Source organism: Ciconia boyciana, chromosome 8, assembly GCF_034638445.1.
Source record: "Ciconia boyciana chromosome 8, ASM3463844v1, whole genome shotgun sequence".
Lineage (NCBI taxonomy): Eukaryota > Metazoa > Chordata > Aves > Ciconiiformes > Ciconiidae > Ciconia > Ciconia boyciana.
This window is the reverse complement of record NC_132941.1, coordinates 22387416-22401762: the sequence shown is the minus strand read 5'-3', so window position 1 is coordinate 22401762 and position 14347 is coordinate 22387416. Positions and strand designations below refer to the sequence as shown.

General features: G+C 44.4%; 1 protein-coding gene across 2 annotated transcripts in view; it reads right to left on the bottom strand.

The window, feature by feature from the left end:
- Positions 1 to 12162, bottom strand: part of EDC3 (enhancer of mRNA decapping 3) — a 29011-nt gene extending 16849 nt beyond the window's left edge. Inside the window, exons 1-3 of one of the 2 annotated variants that reach the window (XM_072869378.1) lie at positions 12117 to 12162; positions 9488 to 9669; positions 7714 to 8027 (exon numbers count right to left, since the gene is read on the bottom strand). In XM_072869378.1, coding sequence (XP_072725479.1) covers positions 7714 to 8027; positions 9488 to 9651 — 478 coding nt within the window. In that variant the 5' untranslated portion in view covers positions 9652 to 9669; positions 12117 to 12162. Of the gene's footprint in view, positions 1 to 7713; positions 8028 to 9487; positions 9670 to 12087 lie in introns of both variants that reach the window. The other variant, XM_072869377.1, reaches the window with a different exon arrangement.
- Positions 12163 to 14347: the final 2185 nt, after the last annotated feature.

The following is a 14347-nucleotide window of genomic DNA, read 5'->3' as shown; positions in this document are numbered from 1 at the left end:
ATGAAAGTCTCTTCATTCCCAACTTATGGCTGGAGATCAAGGACTGATACAAAACCATATGCAATTAGGAGGTCAATATATCCCTCTACTTGCTTATTTCTTACATTATTATTCAGGTCCCCCATAGAAACTCAGGTCCAGACAACATTAATCTGATTTTTTAATATATATACATACATATATATATATATATATATATATGAAAAATATGCCCATTGTTAAATTTGTAATTACTAGAAAATATTTCAGGCCAATCCCAGCAATTACAGGTATCACCTACAGTGTCCAATAGATGGAGTAAGAATTATCACACCAAAACTGCTTGCTCTACTAAAATATTTCTCATAGTTTCTGATAATCACCTTTGTAATTTATACAAATTAGTTTGACAGAATCTGATAACACAGAAACAAAGTACCACCAAATTACCACAATGATGTGTGCTCTTTCTATACCTCTATAAATGAAAAAGCAGCATTTTTTTGTCTTTACACAGTATTGCCCATCAGTGAGAGAAGACAGGAAGAATTTGAAGTCATCTAAGGATACTTAGAAAACATCCCCAAAACATTTGCAATAGGCACAACCTTCATGGCTTCCTGTAAAGTTACTTGTCACCTTCGTAAGTGCAGACAAGTCTAGCTTCGTCTTGGCAAATCCCTCCTTCTCCCTGCCTGGAAAGGCTTATTTGTAACCTTGGGTCAGACTGGTGCAGCAGCCGCAAGCTGCCTAACAAACCTGAGCTCTGATTTCCCACATTTCCAAAGCATGAAATCCTCCACTCCATCAACAGGAGCAGCACTTCACCTAGAAAGCGAAGGACCCTCCTCCTGTCAGCTGTTTCTACAGGGATGTTAATTCATTTCAGGATCAGGACAGGAACCGGCACATTCAAGACCAATGTGCTGATTTCGGCCAAGTTAACAAACAGAACTCACCTCTCTAGAGCGAAGTTATTCAAGAGCTCAATTACACAACTTCAGTGGCAGCCATTAACTTCAGAATACCCTTATGATTACCTGAAGCCTTTATAGAAAACACTGTAAGAACAGACCGGAGCAGAGAGCGCTTTCCTGGAAGATACAGGCAGGAAGATACAGGCAGGCAGCTCTGAGTTCTCAGAGCTAATAAAGGACTTTGTAAGCTCTGCAAATTTGCTTTACAGCGTGATACTGAGTTCATCTAACACCACAGCTAACTTATGCCATGCTGAAAGATGACGTGCTAAGGATACATACTTGGTTTTATTCTCAATTAGGAATGCGATGTCTCAGCAAGGGTTTTCCCCCGTTTATTTTCCCCCCTATTTTAGACAGCATGTCACTTGTTTTTTCTAGAGAACTGTTTAAGTGACTACCCTGAAAGCTTTCCCAGACCCCACAGCAAGGAAGCTCTTTGAAATGCTCAGCAGGTCCTTCTCTGGTGTCTTAAGTACTTGAGCTAAACAGAACAGACCTGAACACCCTAAAGCACTCCCTCTCAAAGCTGCTGCAGCTCCAGTCTCCAATTATGCCATAATTCACAAGTCCAGCAACAGCAAAGGTGCACAAGAAGTCAGAGTCCACCATTTCCCACCTTGAAAAGCAGGAGGTAAGACCCCAGATCTTCAAGGCTTTGTGGAATCATCAAGCAAAACCCCCCAAAATGATCATTTTCCTAATGTGAGTAATTTGTTGTTCTGGTGGGTTTTTTGTTTTAAAAATAAGCTTGAATGCTCTAGTTATACCAGTTTAAGAACAGTGTTGCCCAAGCATCCCTAGCAAGCACTGAAGAGACTGAAAGAATCAGCTTTCCCCAGCTTTATCACCTGGCCTAATGAAAGATGTTTGCTTTTCCCTTTCTTTTCCAACACCATTATATCATTATAGCTACAGCACTGCTATGTTAAATAAAATATCTTAAAGGGCATCCACAAAGTTAGACAGCTAATAGCATAAGTCTCTTGCAGCGACGTAGCTATCCTGCCTACTGGATTTACTCTAACCTCATTGCATCATGAAAATCCACTGACTACAGCACAAGCCACGTACCTCTTCAAAACAGCAGTATCAGTACAACAGCCAGCATGAAATATTTATTCTGCACGTACTGGAGCAACTGAAACTAGCCATACAGAGTTGTGTGGTCAGCATCACCACACTTTGACAATACTCTCTATTTATAATAATTTGAAATTACTACTAACTACAGCAGGTAGTTCATTTTCAGAACAGTGATTTTCAAGCTGCTGGAGACATCAAGGAGTTTTTATAAACAACAGGGTGAGAACAGACTACTGTAATACACCTTTTGCCAAGAAGCCACTGAAGGACAGATAGCAGAATTCAAGAATTGCTGGTGATAAAACACGATATAGGAGAGAGAAAGGATAAGTCTTTCTGGCAAGCAGAATTCCAGTATACAAGCTATGACCGACCAGTCATTTACATACATAGTTTTGACAGAAAGGGAAAGCTTTTTACTAATGCACAACTTCCAAATTTGACATACAAACCACTCCAAAGTTGTACACAACTTGGTATGGAGCCAGCAACTGCCACTACCAACAAGGGAATTGCACCCAGCGCTGCTGCTATCAGCTGCACAAGAAATTAAAACCCAGACCAATGCAACAGGCCGAGTTCTCCAAATGTTCACAAACTCCACGTTGATGCAATAGTCAAGGGACTCTCAGAATTCAGATGAGTAAGCTGGAGCCTACAATGAACACAATGGCAAAACAAGCCTGCTTCTTGTGTCAATGTCAAGTGTTATGGCAACTCAGTTCGTTCCTGTTACCTAACAAGAGTTTTTACACTCATTGCCAGATTCTTCTGCAAACAACTCCATGCTACCCTCAGCTGACCTGAAAAGCAAAATGTGGGGATAGATGCACCACCATGCAATGGATCCAGAGGACAGAAGCAGCTGATGTGAGCAGTGTGTAAATGCTGACAGAATAAAAAGCTGCACTAGAAAAGCTGTGAGAACAATGCCTGGAAAGCTCCCCGGGCTCCCCTGCAGACACAATGAATGGGAGCCAAGACCATACCTCATCAAAACGAGATGTGCCAGCATTGTGGTGGGCAGTTCTCTAATCCGTACAAATGGATGCCAACTCTGAAATACTGCTGACGCACACAACCAGCTGTCTTTTCACAGACTGCATTACAACTCTGCAACAGAAGTTGCACAGAACATGGCAGAGGCCTCCTACAAACTCTGAGCAAAGTTAAGTGGTGTTCCTCTTCAAGCATTGCCATCTAGACCGGCAAGAAGACTGGCAGCTGACACTGTTCAGGGAAAAGAGGAGAAACACCTAGAAAGGGGGCAGGGGGAGGGAAGGGAAAACTCGGGCAGAAGAATCTGAGATAAGGCTAACAGGAGAAGCGCCTACTGCCTTCCAGGGCACTAGTGTGACACACCAGACCAAGCCATTGCCTGAAAGCCCCTATTCACAGCTGCACTTGCTTCCATGGCCTGCTCCAGTCCTCCGCCAAGCAGCTACAGAAATCCAGACTTTCCAGTCCAGCTCCTTTTGGATGGCAACTTCCAGAGCCCCTGTCCTGTGTGTGTATGCATGAAGCTTATTAAGGAGAACAGCACATGGCTCCATGTCAAGTTGGCAGCTTGACACTGCACAGAAAAGTGCCTCCCTCAAAAGATAAACAATACTTCCCAGGCTTTTTTGTTTCTTAGGAAAAAACCTGTCGTATATAGCACACAAGCAAACTTAAAGTCTCTAGCGAGCCGGCCACCTTCCTGCGAGATCCCTGTGGGAACTTTTGCCGCCAGCCCTGGCATGAACAAGCCCGGTGCCAGCATGGCACGGAAGCCATTGTTGTGAAACCTGCGCTGATATTTGTTGTTTATCGATTCCTGTCACACAAGTACTCTGAAGGGGGAACTTTGTCCCTGACTTAGCACGCTAAAGGGCATCAAAAGGTCAACTTTCAGCTGTACTAAACCCTATATGACTTAAGTTCTAGATGAAATCTCAGCCCATTCTTCTCCGGACGCCTGTACCAACCATCTGCATAGAGCCAGGACCTCTTCAGTCCCTCTCCTGAGATTCACACATCATTTGCCCTACTCTCCAAACACACACATTTTAGAGGGTAAGAGTTCACTTTTCTACCTCATTTACCCTAAAATGAATCCAAGCTAACAATAATCTACATATAGCACCTTGCTCAACTTGTTTCAAACAAAGTCTGTAAAAGAAAATCTGACCTGCTGTTGTGCTTACGTAAAACTGATGCAAGCTATTTGTGGGCTGAAGTGGTTTGAAGCACTCGCTGCTCATCCCAGACCTACCAGTCACTGGCAAAACAGCATTATGTGAGGTAATCCTTCTATGCACTCCATCCAACCAGAATAAAGCAAAGCAAGAGTGACTTTAGACATTTAGGTAGCTGACACTGAAGTTCAAAAGTTTTCCTAAAACCAACCAAAGTAACATACTCAAACAACTAACTGGAATTTAGGAAGAGCTAAGGAATTAAAAAAAAAATAAGTTAACCTTAAAAGAACCACAGCTCTCTTCCTACAGCAAGCACTATGCGATGTTTATGCCTGGGGAGAAGTAAAACACTCAAAACCAGACAGGCTTGAAGATGGTTAGGTCACCAAGGAGTGTGTGCCTCCTCTTCCACATCGTTCTGGCCTTCCTACTCCCATCAAGCCTGTTTGGCGATCATTTAAAGAAAGAAGTGAATATGAAGAGAGTTACAACCCTTTCAGAGAATAATACAGCTGTTGGTGGGGGAAGAAGACTTCCAGAGGTCCAAAAACTTCTCACATAAATACAGTCTTTGATCTCCCTGTTTAACTGTCCTTGCCCCCCTTGGTTTTGTTTCTTTTCTAAACACAGAAGCAAGGGAAAAAATATGAAGTCATGGAAATACACTGGATAGATACTGATGCTTCAACAATTAAGTCATGGAAATATGCTGGATATACACAGACGTTTCAATAATTGCATGATGAAGATCTGGAAAAGAGCATAGCCCAGGGGGCTTTGAGGAAAAAAAGAACATACCCAATTTTGGCACAGCATGAGAGCTGGCTGAAGATTTTATGAACAGAAATAAAACTAACGGATGCTTGACTTTGCGATGCACCAATTGTATCTTTACATCATTCTCATTAGAGACCGTTAATTTGTATTTTCAACAACACAGCAAGTAACATTTGTAATTACTTGTAGGGTGATGTTGTAATAGGTTATGGTTATACAGGCTTTAAATAGAAAAGCTTTACAATATTGCAATTTGTTTCCAGTTCCTTTTAGAGGAACAGTGGAGGCTGTCAATTGGGCAATTCTCAAATAGGAAAGATAACAGGAATGAGGAAGTCATCGTAACTGGCATTATTCAGCTCTACATTTTCTAACATTTGATGCTGGTGAAGCAGAATAATACACAGGGTGGGAGAGGGAAGATCTCCACTTCACTAATTAAATTTGAATATTCACTTTAACAAATAAATTGTTAAAGAACTATTTGCTTTTTATGTAAATAGGCATCAACGACACTTCTCTCAGAAATGCTGCAGTAAAGAAAACACTAGTACATTGCTCTTTGCATACTCAAACAGGGCTGTTCTTTGGGAGACTGAAACAGGGAAGGGCAAAAAGATGTATATGATGGAAATGTATGGCACAATTGTAGTGCAACTGATAAAATAATCTCTTTCTATTCATACTCCAGCTCATGTCCCACCATATAATTTGTCTTTGCAGCCATCTACAGCCCCAGTCCCTCCAGTTCCACCATAGCCAGCACAACACAGCATCCTCCTAAGAGCTCCCAAATATCACCTGTGCCTCTCCCAAACACCAGCCCACATAGCTGGAGGCTGTACAGTGAAGGCAGCTGCTTCCTTCAGTCTCTTTGCTGCTCCTCTCCACCCTCTGTTCATACACACCTTTTCCCTGTTATATCACAAATTCCTGTAGTGTCCACCCCTACTATTCTCAACTCAACCTCTAAGCTCTTGCCAGCAGGGACAGAAGAAAGGTGTAAGATCATATCAGGACGCTGGGTGAGGGGAGAACATGGAGAGCATTCTTCTTCTGAAATGGTGTCTTTTATGTGTCCTAAAACTAAATGAAGTAACGCACCCTGAAAATAAAGGCTGGTATTTCTCAGCAATTCACATTCTCAGGAACATGAATTTGCAGTTCGCATCCCAATTAATTTTTGAAGTACACAACACCACCCTGCTTCTGTCCTGTATGAGCAACATAACAGCTTTCGTGATCATTCCTCTTTATACTACCATGTTCATAAGAGACACACAGAACAGTCTGCAGCATTTTCAAGTTCAGAAAGACTAATTTCCTTTAATGGGCTTCAAGAGAAAACAAAACAAAACAACACAACTTCAAATCAGGTTTGGCATGGGAAGCTTGCCGAATTCCCACAACACAACCAACATCCCATCAAAAACGGTCCTGAACCTAATAAATAAAACCATCCACATAGCCCCTTCTTACCCACACGATTCTGAAGGTTACTCTGGACAAGCTGACTTCTGAAACAGCGAGTACATGACCACGAGGCACCTAAGTAACACCAGCTTTTAAGGGCAAATAACGACATCATAAATTCTGCTACAACCTTCCCAACCTGTTAACTAGATTGGCTACAGGACTGTGCTGCACAAACAACGTACTCAAGCACTGCCTTAGGGCCCCACGTGGAATACCCTGCAGAAGCCAGGGCAACAATTGTGTACTTGATTTTTCAGCTGATAAAGTGCTATGATAAATAGGGATCTGTCCTCTGCTAGAACCAGCTGCTTTCTGCTGTTCCTCCACATCGGTTCAGGAGCAAGCACAAAGAGCACACACAAATTAAGGTTCTCACCATAATCTACTCTCCAGTTATTCAGCTGAAGAGCACTAACTTCTCTGCATTAACTTTTCCAGCCTGTGTCTAGCAAGGAAAGGTATTTCACTGGGAATCAAAAGAAATGAAAAGTAGAGCGAAATTTGCCTCCAAAGAACTCTAGTGATAGTTTTAAAGTCTCCCCACAAAGGAAAAGGAGCTAGAATTTATGGTCTGCATCAGCATGATAGCAATGGAGACATCAGTGAAGCAACCCTGTGGCCAATATACCCTGAACACATTTCTGTAAGGTGGCCAGAAGCCTAGAGAAACAGAATGTATTCTTCTAAAAAAAAAAAAACCCCACCAAAAAAAAACCAACCCACACCAAAACACATCACACCCACCCAAAAAACCAACCTCAAAACCCCCAAAACAAACATAAAAACCTGACACAGAAGTGGCAGACCAGGTCAAGCAACCAGCTTCACCTGACTATTCTTACCCAATAAAACCATTTTATTTACCTGCATAAGGGCATTTAATGCAAGCATACGCATATATCTTTGTAAGCCCAGTCCTGCAAGCTTTAATGAAACTGTATGAACATTCATACCAAATTATGGATGAGATTAAATCTTTTATGATTAGAAGACGATGCAAAGATAAGTGCCAGACATTTAGATCTACACTTATAATACTTCAAGACACAGTTTGTGAAGTTTTTCTCCTCAACATTTATCTTCCTCTTTTTCAGAGCTTCAGGTGGTAATACAAGTATAAAAGCAAACAAACAAAAGTTTCCAGCACCATTTGAAATGTTCTTGCTGAAGAAGGAAAGATGTTGCAATGGTAACTCAGGTAGGCAAAAGGAAAGTGGCAGGATAACACGTATACTCACAGGAATTGTGTCTACGACGGAAGCCTTTGGATTGAGTCAATGTTTCCACGTGTCGATCCATGTAGCTCTTGGAGCACTGCTGCTGCGGAGAGATTATAATATCCTGATTCTTCATGTCCGTTCTCCTTGGGATATTCTGCGGGGCACTGCTGGACATGGGCTTCTTTAACACTTTCCCAGTGCCATTCTGACTGGGACCTACTTGGCATCCAACACCAGGGATACCCATTTCTGTCTGCTGCAGGTCCCCACATTGTCTGCTGTCCCCTGGCCCTGGGATCTCCAGAATTTTCAGCTCAGTAATGTCACCTGCCCTAAAAACAGGAAAAGAAAACCAGACATTGAGGGATTTAGCATCCGAGGTACCTTTACAAAAAACAACCCCTAAAGAAAAACATGCAACATTGTACAGTGGTTTTTTTCTGATACCATTATCAATAGAAACAAGAAAAAAAAGTGTTTTAATACACAAACACAGAGGATATTTCCACAGATGTCAAAATAGTCAACTGAAATGGTATAAATCTTCAAAATAACAACTCAAGTATTTCTACACTGCACCTGGATTGTGTTTGAAAGCTTCTGTTCCTAGCTGAAACAGGAATCAGTCAAGCAGAAAATGGAAGGAACTGGCACAGACCTTTGCAGAAATCTGCATTAATTTAACAGTTTCTAGATAATATAATCAGTCTCAGCCTTGAGGCTACTACTACTTTTAATCCAATTCTACAGAAAGCTACCCTTAGATTAGTGCAATTCACACTCAGGCAAGGATGGTGCTTCCTGTTTCCTCAGAAGAAGGATAAAGAAAACTAATACAGCACTAGGCATGAGTCAAAATTAAACAAAGAAGTGGTTACAAAGACCTCTATTTGCACTGATTGCAAGAAATAAATCAGAAGTTAGGGTCTTCTATTTTAAACTTAAGTATTTGTCCAACTGGGACACAAAAGTAGCAAGAGCTTGCTACAGACTTCCAGACATCTCCTGGAAGAACATGGTCATCGTCTTTACCCACTCTCTCTCTTCAAAATCCGAGGAAAAAAAAAAAAATTAAGAGTATTGACTTCAGGGAATCAATCTTATTTAAAAATCAGTGAGTCCGTCTCTTAACTATTGTAATAGGCCAGACAACAGGAAAACATCCAGTGACGAGTGACTCTCATTTATTCTTTTTAAGCACAGTGTTACCAGGAGCTGGTGGGAAAGAACTCCTGAGAGCTACAATACTGCTGCATTGATTCAGCTTTTTGGTTCAAAACTCTCTCCTGTCTACACGGAGGAAAGAACGTGGCAAGAGACAGAGGGGATGGAGTTGGATTTAATAACTGCAGTTAATTTAATTGTATTGGGGCAATAATTCTAATTGATCTCCCACTCTGCTGTCTCTTCTGTCGCACTTTAATTACATATAGTACACATGCTGAGGGCCAAGCTTTAAGAGAGTATGCCAGCCCCCTCAACTACCTGAAAACCGAATAACAGAATGTATACACACAATACATATATATATATACAGACACAGAGCCTCACCCACAAATAACCTCCAAGTGTGAGCTACATCACTTCCAACACTAGAATCGCAGAGCTAGAAAGTAATCTCCTGCACACAAACTAAAAGAAACATGAGAGGCACTTCTCATCCAAAGACGCTCAGTAGCAGTAGGGAGATTGAAGGTAAAGAGCCCATTTCTGGGGAAAAACAAAACAAAACATCCAAACCACCACAGACCTTGCCTGGAAAAGCACAGGAGGAAGAAAGACAGACACTAACCTGAAGGTGACTTCTGGCACGAGGCACTTGACCCCATTATGGAAGGGCCGTGTCAGGGAAATGGTCTGGCTGACCTGATCCACAGCAGACACTCGTCCTTGGTAGACTCCCAAGCTTTCTCCGCAATTAATTGACACAATGCTCCCGAGCCAGTCCGTAGCCATATTTCCAGCACACAATTGCTGTAAAGAGACACAGGCCTGGCTGTAACAAGATGCAGAAACTGACAACCCAAATCAGCATCAATGGCATCCCCCAACCCAGGACCCTGGCTCCCACCCAGGCTCCGGCTTTGCCAGCTTCTCTCTTCTTTGTGGGGTGGAAATGACATCCATACAGACACCGAGGATCACAGTGAGCGTGTAAATCCCTGGACAGGGCTTTGCCTATACAATTGTTTGTAACGCAGATCATCGTTTGCATCATTAAAGAAATAATTTTGTAACTGAATTCAAGAATAACAGCTTCCAACAGCAATATTTAGTATTTAGTTCTGTCTGTGGACATTCTCCCTGTAACTTCAAACAAGGAATTTATCTTCACTTCCCTTTTTAAAATTTTGGCATACGAACACTGGGGCAGCACAGCTTTTGTGAATACTCAGCAGTGAGAAGATTGATCTCTGCACATACAAATGAAAACCAACACCTTTAAGGCAACAAACAGATATGGGGGGTGGGGGTGGCAGTGGTGGAAACCAACACTGGAGCCCAGGACAACAGTCTTCAGGGTCTCCAGAGCCAGGAGTATTAGTATTACTGCCACAATTAGATAAATGAGAAAAGAAAGTTGCAGTTCTTTCCAGCATCGAGTTCTACCAGAATACAGGGGGGGAAATACACTTTGTTTAGTTAGATGTTCAGTCCCATGTAATTCCCTCGGTTTTGATGCTTGACTGAACTTGTATCAACACACTTTGAAGCAGCTAAGCACATCTTTTGATCTGAGATTTCTTCCTCCAGACAAAGAACACAGGAAGATGACAGGCTCACTAGCATCACGGTAGCGCAAAAGAGCTGACAAGCTCATAAATGAAAATTACTACCTTTTTCCTATATTTGCCTTTCATGCTGTAATCAATACTAAGAGGGAGAATGCTTGATATTTACTGTAAGGAACACAAAGACAGAAAGCACAGGAGATAACCCAGGAAGATGAACATCAATATATAAACCACATTTCTGTGAGAGTCATTTTAATTCTCTTCCAGCCCTTCCTGTCCTGAGCTTCTTGGAAACAGATGCAAGGAAAAAAACCCTGGAAATAAGTAGGATGCATGCATGCTACCAGAACTAACTCACTTCCCTCAACTTTCAGGGGACTGAAAACAGGGGATGCTTCAAAGGGAAGCAAACACTAAATTTGGTCACTAAGCCGTAAATTCTTCAGGAACAGCCTCCTTTCTTTCCTGTTTCTGTGTATTTATATTAACCCATAATAACAATGTCTAGATTCCAAGATGACGGCTGATAAAAAGCACTTTCAAAACACAGATAACATATCCCTGAGTATTTGCAGTAAAACTAAAATTTCATTCCCTTTCCTGCTTTTTGTATCCCTTTTTGAAAACAAGGAAGAGAGTTCAGTACACATCACCATCTCACAAGGATCCTTTTCAAAAATAAGAGCCTCCTTTTACCAAGAAAAAAAAAAAACAAACATAAAATCTATGTTTGTGTGCAAACATAAACCCAAACAAGGGAGACTCCTCATCTCAGAGGATCTCATTCTACTACTTTGTGTGCAAATCATTTAGAAGCCAGAATGAACTACACATGTAGTGGATGATTTACTTCAGCACACATGACAAACGTGAGCACATTTGTTTGTTTACATACACCTGGAAAGTCAAACCTCCTGTCTAATATTCTGTCTTATATTCTGAGTATCTGTCATACAACTCGCAGATATCTTGTATTCCCCCCCCCACATCTCTTATTTCAAGTGTAAACCACTGATGTTCCTGCAAGTTTTAAAAGAAACTCAAGTCACAGAGATTACTCAAACATGCATGCAGCACTTAATAAACAGAGTTTGTAAGAGATAACTTAGCACGTGATGAGTTGATAGCTTTGCACGCCAGGCACTGCTGCTTGAGAAGAAAGATGCCACCATGCATGTTCTCCCCATCTGAAAGATGAGTTAGCACGGAGGTGGTTTCACGCCTTTACACGGAAAGCAGCCACCGAGCCCACCCGCGCTGTACCTGAGAGACAAGCCGGCAGGGGATATATGCTCCCGGCAGGGCTCGTCTCCCCAGGCTGGATCAGGGTGGGCTGCCTCCAGCCCGATCCCCATAGGAAAACACAGGCCCCCCTATTGGGGACCCCAGCAAGAGACGGCCTGCTGAGGCTTGGAGCCCAACGAGGGGAGACGCTCAGCCCTGCCTCCGCAGGCCTTTCCCTCCCCAGCCGCTCCCCCGGCCTGGCCTCCCCACGACAGCCCCGGGCGTGCCGGGGAGGGCCTGGCGCCACGGCTGCGCCTCACGGGAGGGCCGGGCCTCGCCCGGCCCCCTACCGAGGGCCCCGGCTCACCCCGTCCCGCTCCCACCGGCCCCCCCGGGGCGAGGGGACGGGGAGGGGGCGGCTCCCCCGCCTCACCTGCACCCGCCGCTCGCTCCCCGCCTCACCCGTGGCCCCTCCGCCTCAGCGACGCTCGGCGCTTCCGTCACTTCCTGCCCCGCGCCCCGCCTGCGAGCGGCGCTCAAGCCACCGGCGGGCGACCATAGAGAGGCGAGGAGGAGTTGACGCTCAGCCCATGCGCAGTAACGCAGCGCTCCGGCGCGTCGGCGGACGCCGGCGGCGCTCTACGCATGCGCAACGGAAACCCGACACACGGTGTGCAGAGCTGCGCACCGCTGCGCGCATGCGCGGCACGGGCCCGCCGCAGGGCTCCCCATGATGGCGCCCCAGGGCGCTTCCGTTACGGCTGGCTCACGCCTCCCTGCGCTTCTGGTGCCCTGTCTCGTGTCCTCCGCAGTGTCTGTCACACCTCTGTGACCTCCGCCACACTGCCGTCACCGCCATCACAAACCCGCCATCTCCATCCCACCTCCATGACCGCTGCTACATGTCTGCCACAACACCATACTCTCTTTATCTCCCCTCTGTCACCACTGTCACACGTCGTCCCGTGCCTCCGTGGTGTCCGTCACGTCTCCACCGCCTCCGTCGCACCTCCATTGCCTCTGTGACCTCCCTCACCCATCGATTACCACTGTCATACATCCTCCATCATGAATCCGTCACTTCCATCCCACCCTCATCGCCTCCATCACACCTCCATCACCTCTGTCACACCCATCTGTGACCTCTATCATACCTCTATCACCTTCCTCACACCGTCATCACCTCCATCACCCCTCCATCACCTCTCTGTCACCTCCATCACACCTCCATCACCCCTCCACCAGACCTCCATCATCCCCTTCACCCCTCTGTCACCTCCCTCCGACTCACCGGCAGAGGCATGGACACATTCATCTCCTGCTTTCTCCTCAGCTCCATTAAAATCTGCTTTGCCCCCCTCCAAAGCTGGAGGCTGTTTTGCTCATTACTCAGAGGAAGGAGCAGGTGGGGTGCTGGATCCCTGCACCAGCTGACCTTCCCAAGCTAAACAGCAGGCTGTGCTGGGGACCCTAATTAAAAACAAAATCATTACCATATCAGTCAGTAACAATAACACAAAGGTGAGCGAGGTCACGGCAGGAGGAAGGCTCCTCTTCTCGAGATCAGCCTTTCCACAGCATGGCCACAAAATTAAAAATAACTCCGTGGTACAATGGGTGGCACCATTAAAAAAGCCACTGAATTATTCAGCTGTCCTTTATGTCCCAGTGATGGATGGAGTCAAATATTAACCTTTCTGCACTTACTTTGATTTTATCCCTGTGTGGGGTGAGAGTAGCTCATGCCACAGAGCATCCCAGGGCAGGGATTTGGGGAGGAACACACTTTTCAACAGAAGACTGAATTTTGCCAAGATTCCTGACATTATACCCCCATTTGAGGGCTTGGCTAAATATTTGTGCCCCATGAAAATGTGCCTGTGGGGCAAGAATGGTTTCCTACCCCACCAAACTGGAAACCCCAGAGGTCTGATCCCTGCAGGGATGCCACTTCAGGTATGAAGAGACCCCCATTGTCCATATAGTCCCCTATTATTTGCATGGCAATTTAGTGTTTATTGCCTTTTTTTTTAATGGAAGTTATGCAAAGCCTTGGAAATAATCATGCTCTGAGAGGGGGAAGCACGGAGCTGGCGATGGCCTGAAGCATCCCTCTGTAGATCACCTCCTTGAGGATTCTGAAAGGCTGCTTTCAAGCCTTTCAGAATTCATTTTTTTCCAGGGATAGAGGGGCTATTTAATTTTTCATATTAACCCAGAGGGGCCAATTCTTTTTTTTTTCAGGGATAGAGGGGCTAGTCCTGATTTTTAGTGAAATCCTGAACTGAGCTGGAGCTCAGCATCACCTCTCCACAAATCCCAGCTGAGGCTTTAGCATCTCCTCACAGGGAGAAGACCAAAGCCAGCACCCACAAGGACTAAAAAGTCCCCCTAATGCCACTGGTGTCACAGCCCCAACAGTAAAGGAACAACCAGCTCATGTCTCCATAGGAAAAATCCAGATCCAACATACCCAAGTCAGATTTTTAAGAATGAAAAAAAGGTGTGGTTCCCCCCACCAATCTTTTCCCAGTGAAATAAGACCAGCAAGAACCAAACAAGAAACTTAAGAAACTTTTTCATCTAAGTATTTATTGGGTTAGAAATACTATGCAGTTTATATCCCAGCATACGGATGCTTTCCACACAGGTACAAACAAGCAGGAATCACTGCTCCGTTTGCCATAAGAATT